At 44.7% G+C, this 20,325-nt stretch overlaps 1 protein-coding gene across 1 annotated transcript in view; it reads left to right on the top strand.

Moving 5' to 3' along the window:
- Positions 1 to 8,552: 8,552 nt before the first annotated feature.
- RAMP3 (receptor activity modifying protein 3) overlaps positions 8,553 to 20,325 on the top strand; it is a gene marked incomplete at both ends in the record, with an annotated part of 59,486 nt that continues 47,713 nt past the window's right edge. Inside the window, one exon of the mRNA XM_084259998.1 lies at positions 8,553 to 8,604. Within this exon, the coding sequence (XP_084116124.1) occupies positions 8,553 to 8,604 (52 nt within the window). The remainder of the gene's footprint in view (positions 8,605 to 20,325) is intronic.

Genomic DNA, 20,325 nt, shown 5'->3' with positions numbered 1-20,325 from the left:
TAAAGGAAGTGTATCAACCCATGACAACAGTTTTCCTCACAAGCTCATAGACTTGTATTTCATCCAGAATTACAACAGCAATGTTCTCAAGAATAGACAAAAAAAAAAAAAAAAAAGCAACCAGAGATTCTTGTGGTAGAAAAACAGTTGGAACATGTAGAAACCAGAACAATTTAAAAATATTTGGAGATAATACTGTCTTTCATAAGTAGTTGTGTAATTTACGGTATGTAGAGCTATATGTTTTTGATTAAATAATTATGCCCTTTTTTTTTTTCCTTTTTTTTTCACCCTAACATGGGCTTTAAGCACTCCTGGGGAAAAATAATTTTATTTTATTTCGGGTTATCATGTTTGGAGTTGATTTTGAAACTCCCATTTAATTTGCACTTCAGATGAATTCACACAGATTCACAACCTCACAGAATGGTGGAGGACCTCGGAAGATCCAACCCCTCTGGCTAGAGCAGGATCACCTAGAGCACATTGCACAGGACTGTGGCAAAGAGCATCTTGAATATCTCCAAATGCAATAACCAGTTCCAGTTTGTGCCCATTGGCCCTTGTCCTGTCACTGGGCACCACTGAGAAGAGCCTAACCCCTTCCTCTAGACATCCACCCTTTTAATAGTTAGAAGCATTAAGCAGATCCCCTCTCAGCCTTCTCCAAGCTTAACGGACCCATCTGTCTCAGACTTTCCTCATGAGAGCGGTGCTCCTGTCACCTCATCATCTTTGCAGCCCTCAGCTGTACTCTGTCCTGTAGTTCCCTGTCTTTCTTGAGCCAGGGAGCCCAGAACTGGACACAGGACTCCAGATGTGCCCTCAGCAGGGCAGAGTAGAGGGGGAAGATAACCTCTCTTGACCTGCTGGCCACGCTTTTCTTAATCTATACCAGGATGATTGAGGCTTGCAACATCAGTGGAAAAAACCTCCTTGCATATGTTCAACACCACTTGACTTCATTATGAACTTTTAAAATCTTGGTGGCTGAGGGAGATTTCATATTATCTGACACTTCTTGCTTACCTTAGTGCAGCACTGTACTTTTTACACTGAGCTTTGCTTCAAGTATTCCTCACCAACATCAAGCAGTAAATTCCACCTGGAATCACTGAGCTGCAACTCATTAATCAACCGGATGATATCGTAGATGGAGGGGGTGAGTGTGCATGTGTGCCAGTGGTACACCACCTGCTGTTCCTGTCATCCACTTACTCACATCCTTCCTCTGATTTAGAAATCTCAGGAGACAATGGTAAAGATAGCTCGCCTTTGGAATATTTTACATCTGTAGCTACCAACAGAATAGCTGCCTATCTCAGTTAATCTAAGTTATTTAAAGTATTCAAGCTCATGGATGTTAGTTGCTCACTTCCTTTCCATGGAACAATTTCATGTCTGGTAAAGTCAACTTGTTAGAGGGACTATGGCTACCTTGTTTTTGTTGTTTCTCGTTTTTTCTAAGTTGAAAACAAATAAGAGTGATAGTAAGAACAGATCCTATGTAAGCTTTCACTGATACCTCCATGAGATGCAGTAACATTGTACTACTAGAGTTAAAAACAGTGAGAGATTTTTACAGCAAATCAATCAAATATGAAGGGCTAGATATTCTGGTAAAGGTAATTACGAAGAACAAAACTGTAAACAGGGAATATTAGAAAAGAGATTCTTTACTTTCATCAATATTTCACACTTTGAGGATAGATATTATTTCATATTAACTAACCTATGAATACACGTTTCTTTTCTTAATAGTAGCTGCAATTTCCTTAAAATGTAGGCCAGTCAATCAGAGATTGAGCACAGCTGTTTGATGTAGAGTGAAGAAAGCAAGTACTGCCAAGATGAGTCTTCAGCTCGCTGTTCCCACCCATGTCCTATTCCTATTTTTGTGCTGCTTCAAGTGTTCGAAACACATCATTTCCTCAAATCAGAGTTATGGTCACTTGGCACCCTGAGCTACTCTCAAGGTCAGCAGAACCTGACCAGATGCCATCTTTTCTGCAAGTGCAATAAACTTGCTTAAACCTTTACTTGATGCACTCATAAATGCAAACAGTAGTTTTATTGACATACAAAGGAAATAATTGTTCTGCTTTATAGAAGTAATTTGGAGGGAATCCCAAGGTTTATGAAAGTATGTGCCAAAGGGTGAACAAACCCTCATATATGGACACATTTCATATCCCTGGAAAGTTCTGTGACAGTGATGGAAAACACAGATGTCAATGACATGTTTCTTTCTTCCCTCCCCCTTTCTCAACAGCAGTGATATGCTTTATGCACATTGCTAGTGAACTTTCTGTAAATTTGCTATTAAGAAGCCAAAGTATTTATTTTGCATCACTACTTAATTATGGGAAAGAGAGGCAGTACTTGTAAAGTGAGTGTATGACACTGGGGAAGCTCTCTGGGTCTTGTCCTCATGGACAAGAAGCTGGAGCTCTGCACCATTTCACCGTAAGGCAAACTGGACAAGTAAAACACTGTGAGGTAACTGGGGTTCCCATTTCATGCAATTCACAGCAAATGCTGTGAGATGTGTCTGTGGAAAGATGTGTGGTCTGTGCATGAACTGTAGTTTCCTTAGAGCTGTGAAGATTACAAGATTAAATAGTGTTATTTATTATGATAGACGTCTTATGGAGAGAACAGTGAGAACGTAATAGCAATTCGAACTCAGCCTTAATGAAACTATGTTTTATTTTTAATTTTCTGCTTTACTTTAGAAGTAGGAATTTTACCAGAGTAGGAATTAGGATTGAAGAAAATGCAAGCTCTGTGGCTGGTGTCACTGCCACAGCTTTTGCTTTTTTGACAATGCGGTAGCCCTCTCCAGACAGATAGGAGCAGCCTCACATTTACAAGCCCTCGTCCTTGTGGGGGACTTAAACCACCCTGATGTCTTTTGGAGGGCACAAGCAATCCAGAAACTTCCTGGAATGCACTGATGACAATTTCCTTCTCCAAGGGACAGAGGAACCAGCAAAGAGACGTGCCATGCTGGACACTGTTCTCACTGACAGGGAGGGGCTGGTAGGGGTTACAAAGCTCAAGGGCAACATTGGGTGCGGTTACCACAAAATGATCAAGATCCTCAGGGCAGTGTGGAGGGGACACAGCAAGCTCACTACCCTGGACTCAGTGGGATTGAGTGCACCCTCAGCAAGTTTGCCGGCTACAGCAAGCTGTTGTGGTGTGGTTGACACACACAGGGAGGGAAGGGAAGGGAAGGAGGGACCTTGACATGAAGTTCAACAAGGCCAAGTGCAAGGTCCTGTACATGGGTCAGCACAATCCCAAGCACAACTACAGGCTGGGTAAAGCATGGTTTGAGAGCATCCCTGAGAAGAACGACTTTGAGGTGTTGATTGATATAACGTTCAACATGAGCCAGCATTGGTGAGACCCTATGTGGAGCACTGCATCCACCCTCTGGGGTACCCAGTATACAAGAAAGAATTTGAGCTGCTGGAGCAAGTCCAGAGAAGGGCCATGAAGATGATCAGAGGACTGGCGTGCCTCTACTGTGAGGACAAGCTGAGCCAGTTGGGTTTATTCAGCCTGAAGAAGGCTCTGGGGAGACCTTCCTTCCTTACGGCCTTCCAAAGGGGGCCTACAGGAAAGCTGAAGAGGGACAGTAGAGACAGGACAAGGGTTAATGGATTTAAACTAAAAGAGGGTAGATTTAGATTAGCCATTTGGAAAAAATTCTTCACTCTGAGGGTGGTAAGGCACTGGAACAGGCTGCCCAGTGAAGTTGTGGTTGCCCCATTCCTGTCAGTGTTCAAGGCCAGGCTAGATGGGCAACCTGGTCTAGTGGACGGTGTCCCTACCTATGGTGGGGAGGGGTGGAACTAGATGATCTTTGAGGTCCCTTCCAACCCAAACCATTCTATGATTCTGTGATTCTAAGAAAATAGAAATTGTGTGTGTGTGTGTGTGTGCATCCAAATAATCTTTTATTTACTATGGCAATATTTTCCATTTTATATAGTGCTGCATTTTTCCAATGAACTTAAATTTATGGAATTTCCCACCTAATAAGTGTCCCAGGATCTTTCTTGCTCAGCCCTAAAGCTAGTCTTTCATGCACCCAAGAAGGTCATTTAGTCTGTACGCTAAGGAGATGCTAGCTTGTGGAGTCAGAAGTCCTGAGTTCTGCTTGAACTTGAATAGGCTTTGTTGCTTTCTGTTGCAGGTATGTTTATGTTGGTACTGTGTGCTGCTTCAGAGTCAGCTGAGTATCAGGGGTTATAAAATGATCCTTGAATATTCCTTTGGATGGCTGCAAGAGTACGGATGACTCAATCCTGTGAGCCTTCATACCTCAACTCTGTAAGATTTTATATCAAGAGAAATCATAACAACATAATTTAAAAAAAAAAGTTTATGTTTCCATCTGTTTTCTACACCTTTCTCTCTGATTTTCCAAGTTCAGTTATTTTGCAGAGACACAGTATGGAGACAGTACATGTATTGTATATATAAAACCCCCCATATTTTTAATATATATTTTTATTTTATATATATATATACATATACACACATTTCCCAGGCTTCTCAGACAGCCTGTCATGGAAAATAAATGCACTTTCGGAGTATAGACAGGGCCTCTAGAACATAACTGACAGTGAAGTGTTTAAAACCCCGTAAATTCATTGTGACTTTATTTAGTCTAGAAGGACTAGAGCACTTGTGTGCATTTTGCCAATGTTTACATTAAAAATGAAGGCATGATTTGTTTCCCATGTCTGAGCCAAATTACAAAGACTTTCTGTTCCACTAAAGGTTCTGCCTGCTGTAGAAAAATAATACCCGTGCACAACGGGAAACCATCATGACATGTATAACATGCAGTCAGCAGCAGCCTTGGGATGCTCCTTTTGGTAAGAGAAGAATACCTGGGAATCGGTGAGACATCCCAGCCTTTTCAGATATGTGCTCATGTCCCTTATTAAGATCTCCTCCCTAGAAACTAGTGTGAAAGCAAAGTGTTTGAGTGTTCCTGTTCCTTCAAAGCAAGGCCCCATGTTGTTCCAGTTGAAAGACACTCATGTCATGGCTTGGTACGCAAACCAAAATGGTCTTAGAGGTGCTGAACACTCACAGCTCGGCACCTCTGAAAGCAAATGCAGTGTGAAGAATGCACACTGCTCTGAACATGGGAACCCTGCTGAAATCACAGAACACACTGACACGTCACTTTAAAAATGCCATTTTAGAAGGCTGGCAAAATATTTGTCAGCTCCCCTAATCCATGTTTGTTCTTACGTAAAAAAAATAAGATCTTTACTTACAAAAGATGTACATGTCCTTTCCACACACACCCACCCTTCAGTTCAGGTAATGTACTCATAAAGAGTTTCAGCTCATCAAATTTGACTGACTTGCAATCAATTTGGCTTTTATGTGCAGTCAATATACTGCAGTATGATCTTTGAGTCACATGGAAAAGCCATTTTTTTAAACTGTGAGGGTTTTTTTAGCATGTTTGTACATTTCTCCCGTGCAAAATATAGGAGAATAATTTTGCATGGAGTTACACAGGCAGAATATAAGGAGGAAAATATTTTAAAGACCTGCATATGCATTTTAGTTGTTTTAAATTCTGGAGCAGGGAAGGCATGCTCCTAGGAGCACTGAATTGGAAAGATGACCTACTTTAGTTTAAAATCACAGATGAGCTGAACTTACTTTTTCAAACCTCACTCCAGAAAGCCATCCCATTAAAATATGGCCTTAAATTCTTAATGTATCTTTCATACAAAAACTTTCGGTCCAACATTGGGCAAGGTGTCTCCATACAGGCCAATACCTGAGGCAACTAGGACAGGCAATGTTGCTTTTCACAGTGTGATGTCTTCGGCTTATTTATTTATTTAGTATTTTATTCTTTTAGTTTCTGCTCAGTGAATTTAAAATTTAACCTCTGGAGCAGGAGAGTTTCCTACCTTAGCCTGCACTGCCCTATCTAGTGCTCACGATAATACCTGTCCTGGGTGGCTAGACTCCTTCCATCTTTTCTCATCACAGACTCCTTAGGAACTTTTTATACTGAAAAAACTTGCCTAGCTGTCTTTTGCTATCTTGTTTTTTGGTTGGGGTTGTTGGGTTTTTTTTGGTCAGCAGCTTATTAACAGGTTTAAGTATTTTAAAACAATGCCTGAAGTAATGTGATTGAAACACTGTTTGTGGGGTGCCTGGAAAGGGGTTTGTGTGATTGACCTCTGAAGGTTGCATGTTTGGAAATTTCAACAGACTATTGAGGTTAGTGTTACAGCATGTTGTCAGGGATAGGATTCATAGCCCTGCAAAGCAAAGGGAACTGATAGCATTTCTTGTCTGAAGATGAATTTCTGCTGCTGATGTAGAGGCATGATGCTACAATGGCAGATTTGCAGAATAAAAAGGTTTTGTTATGATAAACCTGTGAATCGGGTTTACTCATGTTGCTGAAGATACCACCTAGTATAGTTGGCTTATGATTCAATACAACACCAAATTAGTGCACTTGCTTATAAATTTTAGTGCTTTTTTAAGCCAAGCATACTATTTGCACCTTCATACTAACTGCTGCAAGCATAAAGTGGGAAGTGCTCGCTGACTCTTCTTGCTAGTTGAAAGCAGTGATGTTCACTTCAAAATTTTGCCAGTTTCTGGTCTGGAACAGGTGAAGAAAACAAATACAAGAGATGTAAAGGAAAACTGTCGGCATTACATCCAGATCCTACGTGACAAAAATGTTGACCTATATATATTGTATAATGCATTGTATATTTTTAATGTGCAAGATTACTTATAAAGCACAATACATCCTAAACCTACTAAAGATCAGTCCAAATTCTTGAAAATGTGTACCTTCAGATTGCCAGTAACAGATTTTATGAGGGAAATCAAGATGTTGCAGTTAGTAAGGATATTACGGCAGCGTATGCACCTTCCCTGTTGTCTCTTCACTGTAGTTCTGTCTGGCAGCTTGCAAGCAGTCCTTGCAAAGCAGAAATGCCAGGCCCTCCGCTGAAGGATAATCTCCATGAGCTATGGTTTATTTATAATTTATCATGTTTTATGAGATCTGCTTTCAGCTAAGAAGAAAAAGTAGTGCAGAAATTATAGGAAGTTCATTATAACTGACAAAAAATGTCTGCAGAGCTATTTCAGTATCACGGATCCCCAGCCTGTGGTTTCCCAAGTTTTCCATTTCCTTCAGCCCAGGTAACAGCATAAATCAGGTGCTGTGTTGGGGTCCCACTCTCCAGTGTTTGAAAGCACCCCCCCATTGCCTTTGTACACTTTGCAAGTGTACAAAGGCAATGGGAATAACCTGATACATACAAGTACCCGATGTTTTTGTTTATGGCATAAAAATATTTTTGAAATTTGAAGTTTTATGGTACATTTGACCTTTAACTATGGCAGTGATTTAATGTTCTACTGAAAAGCAGTTACTGAGGTAGGGTATCTAGAAACACACTCCTGCTCTTCATTACCGAGCAGTACAATTATTTTTAGCTAAGAATAACTGGCTTCTTGAGCAGCTTTTCAGTCTGGTGTTTCTTGCTGGAGATGCTAATTTCCTAGAGAGACAGCTCCAGGAACAGAGTCTTTAAATATTGATGACAATAGGAAGCTGTACCGTTCCCTGAACAGAGAGCCGTGCTGAGAAGAAACGACAGTGTAAAAATACATCAAGCATGTTCTTAGAGCTCCTGGCTGCTCTGCTCTGGTGCTCTGCTGGGGCTGGGCTAGCTCGCTGCCCATGTTCAGCTCTTAAGTATTAACCACGCTAACACGCCGCTGCCACGCACAGCAAACTGAAAGGGCCGCAGCAGGGTGGGCTAACACAGGTGGGCTTCCAGACCCTCGCACCTTCATCCCCAATGCCAGGGTATTGTGGCAGGGGGGGAAGAGGCTGCTGCGGTTCCCAGGGCAGGGGGCGAGGGGTCCCTAAACCCCTTGGGCACTTAGGACCAGAATCTGCCCCGAGGGGGGGCGGGCCTTTATCCGTCCCCCAAGCACTCACCCAGCCCCGTGGGCTAGGAGAGGCTGTGGCCTTTGGAGGACCTGGAGAGGCATCCCTCCTGCTGTGGCCTTTGGAGGACCCGGAGGTGCGGCTGCCCGCGGCCGCACACGCATGCACACTCCCCCGCACACACGCGCGCACTCGCACATATGCCTGCGCATGCACGCTCGCCCGCGCGTTCACCCCTACGCGCGCTCACCAATGTACGCGCACCCCGCGCATCCATCCCCATCCCTCCTCGGCAGCCGCCTCCCCGGCACAGCCCCCCCACGCAGCCCGCTCCCCGCGCCCCCACCCGGCCATGAGAGCCGCCCCCGGCAACGCTGGGAGCACCCTGGGGGCGGGGGAGCTGCTGCCCTCCGCTCCCGCCCCCGTCGCCGCCCGGGGCTGGACGCCGAGGCATGAAGAGGAGCCTCTTCGGCGGGGGAGCTGAGGCGGGTTTGGGACCGGTGCGGCTCGCGGACGGGCCGCCCCATGCGGGCTCTGTCACCCGCGGCCCTTCGCCGCCGCCCGCGCCGGGATGGAGGCGTCCGGCTGCCGCCGGCGGCAGCTCCCCGTCCTGCTGCTGTGGGGTAAGTGGCGGGAGGCTGGTCGCCCGGCAGCGTGCGGGGGGTCTCTCCGGCAGCGCCCTGGGACGCCGGCGGTCGCCTCGCGGGGGTCGGCGGGGACCGGCCGGGCATCCTCGCGGCTTGTGCGCGGCCCCCCTTCGGGCAACGGTTTCTGCCGGGACGAGGGGGTGAAGTTCGGGGAGGTGCGAGCTCTCCCTTTGCCAGAACATCAGTTGGAGAGGGGGATCTTCTGCGGGGGGGTCTCTTGCGGCTCCCCCCCCCCCCCCCCCCCCGGGAGAACGGGCAGTCGGGGCCTCGCGGGTGGGTCTGGCCGGGCCGCGGGGGGCTGCGGGGGGCAGCTTTGCCTCCGGGGCGCAACGTCCCGAGCAGAGTGGCGGCTTCACGCCGGGAGCATTTCGGCAGCGCGGAGCGGGCTGCGGGGCCGGGAGCAGCATCTGCGCCGCTGGTCGCGCCCGGCATCCCGCCACCAGCTGCCCCCCGCTGCGGGGGGAGCCCCGAAACGCGGCACGGGGCGCGCAGCCCCCCTGGAAAAACGATGTCACCCGTTTGCGGCGTGTGTCTGGCTTCCCGCCTCGGATCCCAGATCCGGTTCTGGGGAGGCAGGTTGGGCCGCTGGGGAAGGCTTCCTCGCTGCAGGCGAGAGGTTGATTCCTGCGAGAGTGTTGGAGTTGCAAACAGGCAGTTGTAGAAGCGCAGGTATCATTCAGATCTTTCACTTAATATCAGAGTAACTACTGCTAGGAAAAGAATGGGGTGTTTTTCCCCCCCGAGTCTGGTAACTTGCTTTAGGACTCCCAGTATGTTGCATTCAGATCAAAAGTTGCTGGGAGAAGTGGGCTCTGATCTTCCTCACTGAACAGTAAACCCAGAGATGTAGTTAATTCCCCATGAGTCACAGGCAGTGGAAAAGGAAATCAGGCTTTGTATGTTTAGAAAGTTTATCTGAGGACTTTATAACCTTTGCTAGCTTTGTGCTCCTTCCAAAGTAACAAAGGTGGTAAACGCTGGACATCTTTCTATGAAAAGACCCACAAATAAATCGGTGTTTGTATTGACAGTGTTCAGTAGTGTTGCCGTGATCTGACATCTCAGAAGAATGACACGTCAAATACATACGTTTTCTGATTCTATGTGGCTTGAGGACTGCTAAAATCTTACCTTGATCACTCAATATTTTTGTTATTTCCCGGCTGAAAAGGAATAAAAAAAATGGCCAACAGCTGTCTTGACACGTGAAGGATTTATGCAGTCTTGAACTTTGGGACCCAGGCAGTAATCTTTTTGTGTGGGGAGACATCAAGATATTACTGTGGCTTTACAAAGCAAAGTTACTCACTGGATATTTATTTTTCAGAGAGTGGAGTGAGGGATAAATTCCCTGTAGCTCAGAAAGCTACAGAAATATATATTTTTTTTTGCCAGAGAGACATAAGTAAATCGATTGTGCTATGCATTTTTGACTGTGCTAGTTGCTTTCTTAATAAAATAGCACCAAAAATTATTATAAGGATGTTAACTGATAGTGTATTACTTTTTCTCGGAAATTGAAAGGATAGATATAATCAAGAACTAATGTAATCTGACTGATTTCGTGCTAGAAAAGCCCTGAAAGTTTTATGGTATGAAACCGAGGTGTTTAATAAGGAAAGCCTTAAGTGGTAGAAAACCAAGTTTCTTCCTTGCGTAATGCAAACACGCTTTTAATATCAACTATTTCGGAAGGTTTTTTTGCTTTCCTCCCTGTGATTAACCAGAGACCCATGACCTCTGTCACAAAGGTAAGACTCTTGCCAGAATGTCTCCCTCTTAGCTCTCACTGAATTCAGTGTGAAGCCTGAGTTCTGTCAGTGGGGACTGGGACAGTACTTCCCTAACCTTAGACTGCTGCTTTCTGCATATCTTTCTGCCTGGGGCTCTTAAAACATTATTACTCTGTAGAACCATCCAGTGTGTTGTCCCTTCTTGGTGAGGAAGGGAAAAGAGGCAGTGTATTTGCTTGCTGGAAGCCCAGTGAGTGTAGAAGTTGGATTTGCTTTGTGTGTATCTGTAGGAGCAGGGCGGGCTGGGGGGTGGGGGAAGGAATGTGTGAGTGTGTGAACTGAGGTACCTGGTACACAGGCACATCATTGGCACTGTTTCCTCTATAAAGTGGTGATAACATCCAGAATGATCCAGAATGGGGTGAGACACAGAGCTGGAAAGTCCAGCTGTCAGGTGAAATCCTCTGTATTTTGGTTAGCAGAGCTGTAGGTGCTTAGATACCTACTTACTGCAGAATGGAAGTGCCTCAGGAGAACAAAGAGTTTACTATAATAGCAGGTTCTTTTATCCCACTTCTATGTATGGAAACTGAGGCAAGGAAACTTCAGGGCCTGACCAAGATTTTTAACAAAAGTACATTTTTTACACGTTATTCTTTTAGCTCCCCTGTCTAAACATTCACCTCTTCATCCTTACGTAATGCCTGCATTTCAGTGATGCTATTTGTATACAAGTTGAAAGACTCCACCAGAGTAAAGCTGGACATTTTAAATTTTCTTCCCAGTCTATGTATGTATACCCATAGAGAGAGAGATGGTGGAGTCTTATTTGGAACAGTTTCCCTATGCAGATTTCAAAGACTGTCTATAGTTGTTTGCATTTCATAATCCTGTTTCACAGTGGTTAGCGAAGCTTAGCATTTTGGCCAGAGGTGAACAACTGGACAGTTGGAAAGCTGGGAAGAGAGCCTGGCTCCAGGCACGTGTTTCTACTTTCTATTTTAAAGACCATTCCTTATCCTGCAAACAATAATGAAAAAGCTGTGTATTAAAGTCTAAATTCTGTAAGGTCCTGGGCTTGCCGTGCGTGGAACACAACATCCGTAACTCCCAGGGAAATGGGGGAATGTAATGAGGGAATAAAAAACAAAAACCCAAATAGGGAAACAATTTTATTGGGTTAAAGTTTGAAAACCAAATAAAGTTTTTTTCCCTTTATTTTCTTATGAGTATATCGTGCTGTTCTGCAGCTGCAAAGGGTGGAACTAAGAACAGGAAAACTGAATTTAATAAACGCAGATGGGCGTGCGTGTAAAACAAATAAACCTTTGCAAAGTAGAGTATCTGATTTTGAGACAGACAAAAAAAATAGCAAAACCACTTCTCTACCAAAACAATGCTTCATTTTCTAAAGATGTGGTTTTCAACTCCAGGCAAACAGGAAGACAGTCAGCAGATCCCATCTATATCCATTGTGAAAGCAAAGTGTCAAGTGTAAATGCAACCTCTGTTCCAACTTGCTGTTGGATCCAGACATCCTTTCCACCATCCTTCATGCGTTTTGTGCCTCCTGATTCCTTTTTTTTGAGAAGGTGTTGCCCTTTTCCTGTGGCCTTGAGAGGGCACACTTCCTGGCACACTTGAGAGGGTGATTTTCTGCAAGTTGTCTGCGGCAGACTGCCCAGGTGGACTGCAGGTGGTAGCACAGAGCATCAAATGCCGTCTCCAGCTGGCTTGGTCCCAGCAGCCAGGAGGAATGGCCCTCCATGTTTGAAGGTAACTGCAGATTGAAGGTGGGAAGGGCTTTCCAAACCTGATTTACATCAGTGAGATCCAATCCTGGAAAACAGAGGATGTAAACTCTTGGTTTTGGAAAATTTTCCTACATGCTTAGTAGTTAGGCTTTTAAATACCTTTGAGATCTGAGGCCTCAGCTTTTAGGTTTGTTTTAGTCAAACCTGCAAGGCAAACTGACAGAGGCTGTGAACTGAAGCTAGAAATCATACTGAGATAGGCAGGTACCACACAGATACATGCAAATCAAAGAATTTTAAGAAAAGAGTCTTGAGCATGACTGGGTGGGCTCAAGGAGAACTCAAGGAGAAATGAAGTTGTACTTAAACGTTGCAGCATCAGTGGGTTTTGTACAGTTTGTTTCAGTTTTTCCCACCTCTCTAACGATGAGAGATGATTCACAGCTTGGATTCAAGGATAAAGATTAAAATTCCAGTTTTTCCTACCAAGAAGTATGGGGGGTCCTTTACAAAACAGCATTTGCTGTCAATCCCTGTCTTTGCTGTTGAAATTAGAGTTTAAGAGAGGGGTATGAAGAAAGCTGTGTTCTCATTTAGGGCATGTAAAGAGATCAATTTTCACAAACAATGAAGCCTGTTTTAATTCACACCTTTTTGTTCTAGTGAAAGTTGTCACATGAACCATCTTATTTCAGAACAGAAGTGTAGAAATGTAGTATTTTGTGTTTTATGAAACAGCCTGTACTTTTTTTCTAAAATAGAGTCTTTTCACTACCAGGCTTTCATTGTGATTAAGTGGTAAATATAAATGAAAAATAAATTACATTGTTTTAATTTGGTTGTATATTTAGAACAACCTAAACTTTTGGTTTATTTGGGAGGAAGATGTGTGGGGATGAGTTTTTAGGCTTGATCGCCGTTCTAGCTAGCTTCCCTGAAGCCAGTCTGAAAAGATGAGGCAACTTAATTCCTCTCTGTAGGCCTTAAAAGGAAGTGCATTAGTGCTGCTAGAAATTATCTGAAGGCTAGAGAGGGTCCTGGCCTTTGTCTTGAGAGCAGCTTGACATGACCATATTGGCAAAACAGCTGGTGGCCTCAATTTATCCCCTTGAATACATAATTTTGTCGGTGTGAAGCCAGATTTACAGCCTCCTGCAGATGGGCTGTCACTTGCTTCACCTATGCTCCAAGCCAGGGAGACTGATCCGAAGAGGACAAAGCGCTAGGCACTGCTGGGACCCCTGTGCAGCACTGGGCTGATGAAAGCACATCTTGTTCGCATCGAACCAGATTAAGCTGACTAAGCAAAGGACTATGCAGAAGCACCGCACCCTACACTGAAGCATTTGCTTTATTACTTTCACACCCTAGTAAATGTGACTAATGTGCCCTTATTTTGGACACCGTGTTTTGGGGAAAAATTCAGCAGGCAATGTGATAGGAAATACTGTAATTCCCATTGGCCAGTAATGACTGTCGCTTTTATGGGAATTCAGTTTTGTTTCCCAATGTTGGAAGTGATGGTTTTGTTTTGCATCCCTTTGTGTGTAGAGAGATTGTTGCTAAAGACTCTGATCTTTACAAAATATTCTTGCGTTTTTTTGTTGTCTTGAAATACATACTTCATGATTTGACAGGGTGTGCTGCTCTTGGACTCTGTGGCCCTCCAGCCCTCAGCAGAAATGAAAAGGGAGTTTATAGCCATAGAGTATTGCAAAGAGACTGGGAGATAATGGAGCAGAAATAGCATCCTGTAGAAGCCTTTCAGGTGCTCAAAAATAGGACACAAAGTCCAGGTTTATTCAAAGATTTAAGCTCTTGGACTTTAGCTTTTTTTGGTAGTCCTCTCTCCTGCTCACCCTGTGCTCACAGAAGAGTATCTTAAAGGCTGTGGGGAAGATGACCTCCTGATGTGGTGGTACAAAGCCCAGATGAGTGCTTGCAAGTCAGTCTCATTGTCTGAAGAGATTTGGCTGTCTCTGGGGTACCTGGACATGTTCTGCAGCTTTCAAATGGAGGAGGCCCTTTGCTTGAAGGGGATCTCACCATGCTATCAGAGCTTTGCTGCCTGGTAGCCTGTTGTGGTTTAGCCCCAAATGGTAGCTGAGCACCATGGGGCTACTTGCTCCCCAGTGGGATGGGGTGACAAAGGCAAACCATATAGGTGGACAGTTTACTTGATCTTACTTTGTTTTATGGCAAAAAGAAGCTTTCAGAAGGATTTGGAATGTGTTTTTCCTTTTCTCAGAAACAACTTCTGCTGTGTTACCTTATACAGTGATATCATCGATATACTGCTGGTCCTCTGGAGCTTCAGTGCAGTGCAGTTTGGATCAGTCAATGGCAAATAATAGGGTTGTGTTTCCATCCCTGGGGGCAGGAAATTTTAGGTGTACTGGATGCCCCTCCAAATGAACACAAACTGTACCCTACAGTCTGCCATCGGGGGGATCAAGAAAAATGCATTAGCAATATCAAGCGTGGTGTATCCCTTGGCTGCCTTTGACTTCAATTCATATTGAAGTTCTAGCATGTCTGGCACAGCAGCACTCATGGGTGGTGTGACTTCAGGCCACGACAGTCCACTGTCAGCCTCCACTCTCCATCAGACATTTGCACTGGCCATATGGGACTGTTAAAGAGTGAATGGGTTCTGCTGCTCACTTTCTGACTCTCCAGTTAACAAATCAGCTTATGGATAAGGATCAGGGAGTCTCTGTTGGTGTGGTATTGTTGTGTGCAGTGTCGTTGTGGCAACTGGCAACTGTTGTTTTTTGACCTTCAGCATCCCCACCACAGAAGGGTCTTCTGAGAGTCTAGGCAAAGTAGACAATGATTCAATTTCCTCTACCTCCAGGGCAGCTTTTCCAAAAGCCCACCAGTACCCTTTTCAAACCTTGAGATACCCTCTCTGGAGGAAGTCTATGCCCAGCAGGCATGGAGTCTCTGGGCATTCCCAGTTAGGCTCACTTCAGCCTCCAGTAAAGTCAACTGTTGGTGCTCCCCTGTCACTCCAGAAATACAGATGGGTTCTGCCCCTTCATGATTCAATGGCATTAAGGTACACTGGGCACTGGTGTCCACTAGAGCCTTGTACTCTTGTGGGTCTGATGTGCCAGGCCATTGAATCCACGCAGTCCAGTAAACATTCTCCTTCCTGTCTGGAGGCAGGGCCCCTCTAATCCTGCTCATGGCTGCAGGTTGCACAGTTTGGGAATGGTCCAGCTTCTGGCCATCTGTATGATCTGAGTTGTGCAGTTTGGTGAGAAACTGCATCATGTATCACCAGTTTTGTATATTTTGCTATAAGGTCCTGTTACTGTTACTTCTCTCTGCTGTTCCAGTAAACTGTCCTTCTCCCAACCCACAAGGTTTGCCTTTGGTTTTCTTCTCCCTCCTCTTTCCCTTCCTCCCTTCTCCCCCCTTTCCCAGAGAGAACAGTGCTGTGGTGCTCAGCTGCTGGCTGGGGCAAAACCACGACAGTATGAGTAGGCCTGCCACTCAGTCAGAGGAACCGCCCACTGGAAACAGGAGCAGCATTTTTCCTAGAAGAATCCCTTTTTGTGAGTTCTGTCTTGCAACTCAGGTACTGTAGGCTGTAGGGTTGAGGTAGGCTTTCCACTCCCCTTCCTCATGTCCTCTCCATAGTCACACAGGTAAAACCACATGGTGCCCTGTGATGTGTTCCCTTTATATCCTCTCTCTGGAACAGAGGAATGCTTACTCCTAATAGAGGTGATCCTGCTCTATACAGGTGGGGAGTAGGACATGTCCCCTTTGAGTTGCCAGAACTCCTGGGACAATTTCTCCACAGCTGAGAAGAGAGAAGAAGGGAGAGTTTCTTCTTATTGTCAGAGTAGGCCAGCCACCTCATCCGCTGTTGCTGCCTCTTCATTTTTGCAGTCCATTGGTGTCAGTGAGTTAGTGTATGATGATGATGTGCTCTGTACAAACTTCTGCCACATGGGTCGGGTTCACTGGATTTCATCAGGATCTGTGGGTAACTGCATGTTATCCAGATCATAATAAACCATCTCTTGCATGGCTGATTCCCTCAGGTACTGGATACGTTGTGCCATGCTGATCGATGACAAGCTCAACATGAGCCAGCAGTGTGTGATAGCAGATCAGAAAACCAGCCATGTCCTGGGTTGCATCAAGAACAGCGTGGCCAGCAGGTTGAGGGAGGTGATTCTGCCCCTCTACTCTGCTCTTGTGAGACCCCACCTGAAGTGCTGCATCCAGCTCTGGGGTCCTCAGTACAGGAAAGACGTAGGGCTGTTGGAGTGAGCCCAGAGGAGGGCCACGAAGATGGTCAAGGGGCTGGAGTACCACTCCTATGAAGATAGGCTGCAAGAGTTGGGCTTGTTCAGCCTGGAGAAGAGAAGGCTCTGGGGTGACCTAATTATGGTGTACAAGTACTTAAAGGGGTCTGTAGGAAAGTGAGAGAGGGACTATTCACCAGGGAGTGTAGTGATAGGACAAGGGGCAATGGCTTTAAGCTGAAAGAGGGCAGGTTTAGGTTAGACATTAGGAAGAAATTCTTTACTATGAGGGTGGTGAGGCACTGGAACATGTTTCCCAGGTATGTTGTGGAAGCCCCATCCCTGGAAGTGCTAAAGGCCAGGTTAGATGGGGCTTTGGGTAACCTGGTCTAGTGACGGTGCCTCTGCCCATGGCAGAACTAGATGATCTTTGAGGTCACTTCCAGCCCAAAGCATAATAGGATTCTGTGGTGGTCTACTTGCCTGGCTGACATACACCTTTTCCCTCACACTTGACAGAAGTCATCTTTAGAAGCCAAGGGCTTGTGGCCTTTTCCCAGTCGCCTTGTCGATGCCTTCTTCCTTAGACACGGATCCTAGCTGCTTGACTACACTACCCTCTAATTCCAGGCTACTGGTCCTGTTATCCCAGCATTAGAGCAGCCAGCTGATAATGTGCTTGCTTGTGGATGAAATCTTTCCTCATTATTTTGCAGCTCATTCAGGAAAAAGGATTGGGTGATTACCTCTGGTTCTACCTCTTCCTCTTGCTCATGTGATGGTCTTGGTTCATCATACCTCACTAACCAAACTGATTTGTGTATTTATTCTTCTGTATAGGGGTGCCTGATACCGGTACTGGTTGGTTTTCTGGTATCGCTACATTGACTGTAAACAGGGGTTTGAGGAGCCACAGTGCCTGTTGTGGGGGTTGGGGTAGCTGAAGTGCCTGATCTGGAGGTTGGAGTTACCTCAGTGCCTGCAGGTCTGTTTTCCATCTCTTCCCTCTGATGGCACTACCTGCTATCACTGGTTGGTAGATAGTGGCCAGGGCTCAGCTCGGCACAGAGTTGTGCTTGGAGTAGCTACAGCATTTTCCTTTCAAGTATACCATCACTTTAGCAGGGTGCTGTAGCTGTATAGGAGTGAAGTTCCAAACCACTTACGGGGAGAAATTCTCTAGATACCTGTCCATATTCTCCCACATGTCATGGCACCCCTGATTATCCAGCTTTGGGGAAAGTCTCTGGGTTACCTGAACAGGATTTGGAACACATTCAGGAGACAGGAACATGCTGCCCTGATCATCCCAAGGGTATTCAGAATTCTGAGAGCTGTTGTAATCAACCTGAAGGGAATGGGGGAGGAGAACGTATCCACCCTTGCTTCCCCATATACTGGATGTGATTATGAATCAATTCAGAGATGCAGTGGTTTGATCCTGGCTGGAGGCCAGATGCCCACCAAAGCCACTCTTATCACTCCCCTTTTCAGCTGAACTGGGGAGAAGATATATATTGAGAGGCTTAGGAGTTGAGATAAGGACAGGGAGAGATCATTCCACAATCAGTGTCGTGGGCAAAACAGACTCAACATGGAATAAAAAGAAAGAAAGCATCTAATTTATTACAGTACACACACACAAAGTGAAAACAGTGTTGGATAATGACAAGTGCGACCAGATCTTAAAGCGCCTCCCCCCACCACTCGCTTCTTTGCAGACTTCTATGATTTCTCTCCTTTCTTCTCCCCACACTGTGGCACAGGGAGGGGCAGGGAATGGGGGAATACGGGTTTTGGTCAGTGCCTCCTCCCCTTCACTGACCTTGGTGTCTCACAGCTCCTTACATCTGCTCATTCCCTTCTCCGCTGGCAAAAAGCAGCCACTTGTGTTAGTTTTTTTTCTCTTAAATATGATTCACGGAGGTGCGATGACTGTCGCTGATGGGCTCAGCCTTGGTCAGCAATGACTCTGGCCTTGAGCCCAGCTGGTGGTTACTCTGTTGGGCCTAGGGGAAACTTCTAGCTGCTTCTTGCAGAAGCCACCCCTGCAGCCCCCTTCTCCACCAGAACCCAGCCATGCAAAACCACAACAGGACAGCAAGACCCCGTACAAATACCAGCTTAAGCTCATGACTGTTGATGTACCATAATTTGATATCAGACAGTACAGTAAAATGCAAATCTGGACCCATCTCTCAGAGGTGACAAACAGCACCACAAAGAAAACATACAACAAGTACAAGTTTACCTACCACAGCCACGTGACTAAACACACGTGACCAGCGATTATTTAAATAATACAATGAAAAGTATCACAGTTTTGGTTTCAATGCAGTAGGATCAGATCTATCATTATCCGAACCCTTCATGCCCCATTTCCAGTGCCAAAAAAGCTGTCAAGATCTGGCCCAGCAGAACACTGCATTATCACTGTCTTAGCCCCTCTCCCAGCGGTGAAAATTAACCCTATTCTAGCAGAACCTAGGACATAGCCACATGGGGCTGTGGAAAAGATACTCTCTTCATGTTTGTGAAGGATCTCCATCTACCAAGAACATAACTTGTGCAATTTAACATTATAAGAGATTTCTGTAAATGTATACCTAACTATGATATAACATTAAACTTATGTGTTAAACTGAAATAGGAAAAAGACATTTTCTTTCAATTCGGAGACACTGAAAGCTAGTATTTCCATGGAAACATTGATTGTCATACAGTAGGTGTGAAGTCTCCTCTATTCCTATCTTAGTTTTAGAAAAGCAGATTATTATATAGTTTTTGTATAAACTAAATACATACTTAAAAATAACTCAATTTAGAAATTACTGCATCAGATTAAAAAATTGTGGAAATTTCCTTCCTTATTTTTGACCAGTGGACTTTGGCTGGATTTGCATGCAGGCAAGCTAACATTTGCCATTAGTTAATGTTGCTGCTGAACACTTTTCAGGGGTATTTTTGGAGTGGAAAATGTTTTGCTGTAAAATACTTAGTGATGCACAGTGAAGTAGAGGTACAGTTGTTGGAATTACCATTGGTCCAATTTGTCTTTAACTAGCTCTTGTGTAAACCAGAAATGCCAAGAAAGAGCAATGCGAAGGAGAGTTCAAAGAAAAAAAGTAAGCTCCTCAAAATCTCTGTATGTCTTTCTGTGGTTTAGGATTTTGGAAAGAAATGTTAATGCTCTTTTCTTGCATTTAATTAATTATTTTTAACAATGAGGGGAAAAAATTCCCTCTGTGTAGTAACCTCATATTTTCAGTCAGTTTTAATTAAAGTTGGTTCCAACTCCTCTTTTTCTTACCTTTCTGCAGGGGTAGTGCAGATCAGGGAGAATGTGCATTACTGGCCTACTGAAGATTTACATGCTGAGTATGCCTTAGACATATTTAGGTTTCTTTTCCTCCCAGCTACTTCATACTTTATCATGCAGTGAATTAAAAAACACCCCACCTTGTCAAAGAAATAAGTGTTGGCAGAAATAATTGAATACAAACATCTCCTGTAGGAAGTGGGAAATTCTACGTCACTTGCAATCTCAAAGTCTACACTGGAAAAGCTTACGAAGAATATCCTGTCGTGATTAGAAATTATTGGAAGACTTTCTTTGCTTTGTGTTACAAAAGGGATAGGTCTGGATGATATGAGGGACTCCTTCTGGCCTTTGGGTGTATCGCATCACAGGGTTTTAAAATCAAGATGTTTGTAAATTTGTGAGGGAAAAAACTGACTCATTTGCAAAATGGGGGGGCGGGGGAGTCCTCTTTCTTTCCTGTTTCCCTTTCTATTGATTTCTTGCATGACTTAAAAATTCTGAGGAAGATTTTTCTCAGACTGCTGGTTGAAAAAAATTCACCCCAGTTTGGGAACAAAACCGTGAAAAAATTTGGCCCAAGAAGAGACTGTGAAAGCAGTTGGGTTTAGATTAACTGTTTTGCA

This window comes from Gallinula chloropus (assembly GCF_964237585.1).
Source record: "Gallinula chloropus genome assembly, chromosome: 2".
Taxonomy (NCBI): Eukaryota; Metazoa; Chordata; class Aves; order Gruiformes; family Rallidae; genus Gallinula; species Gallinula chloropus.
The sequence above is the reverse complement of the archived record's forward strand: the minus strand, read 5'-3'. Positions and strand labels throughout refer to the sequence as shown.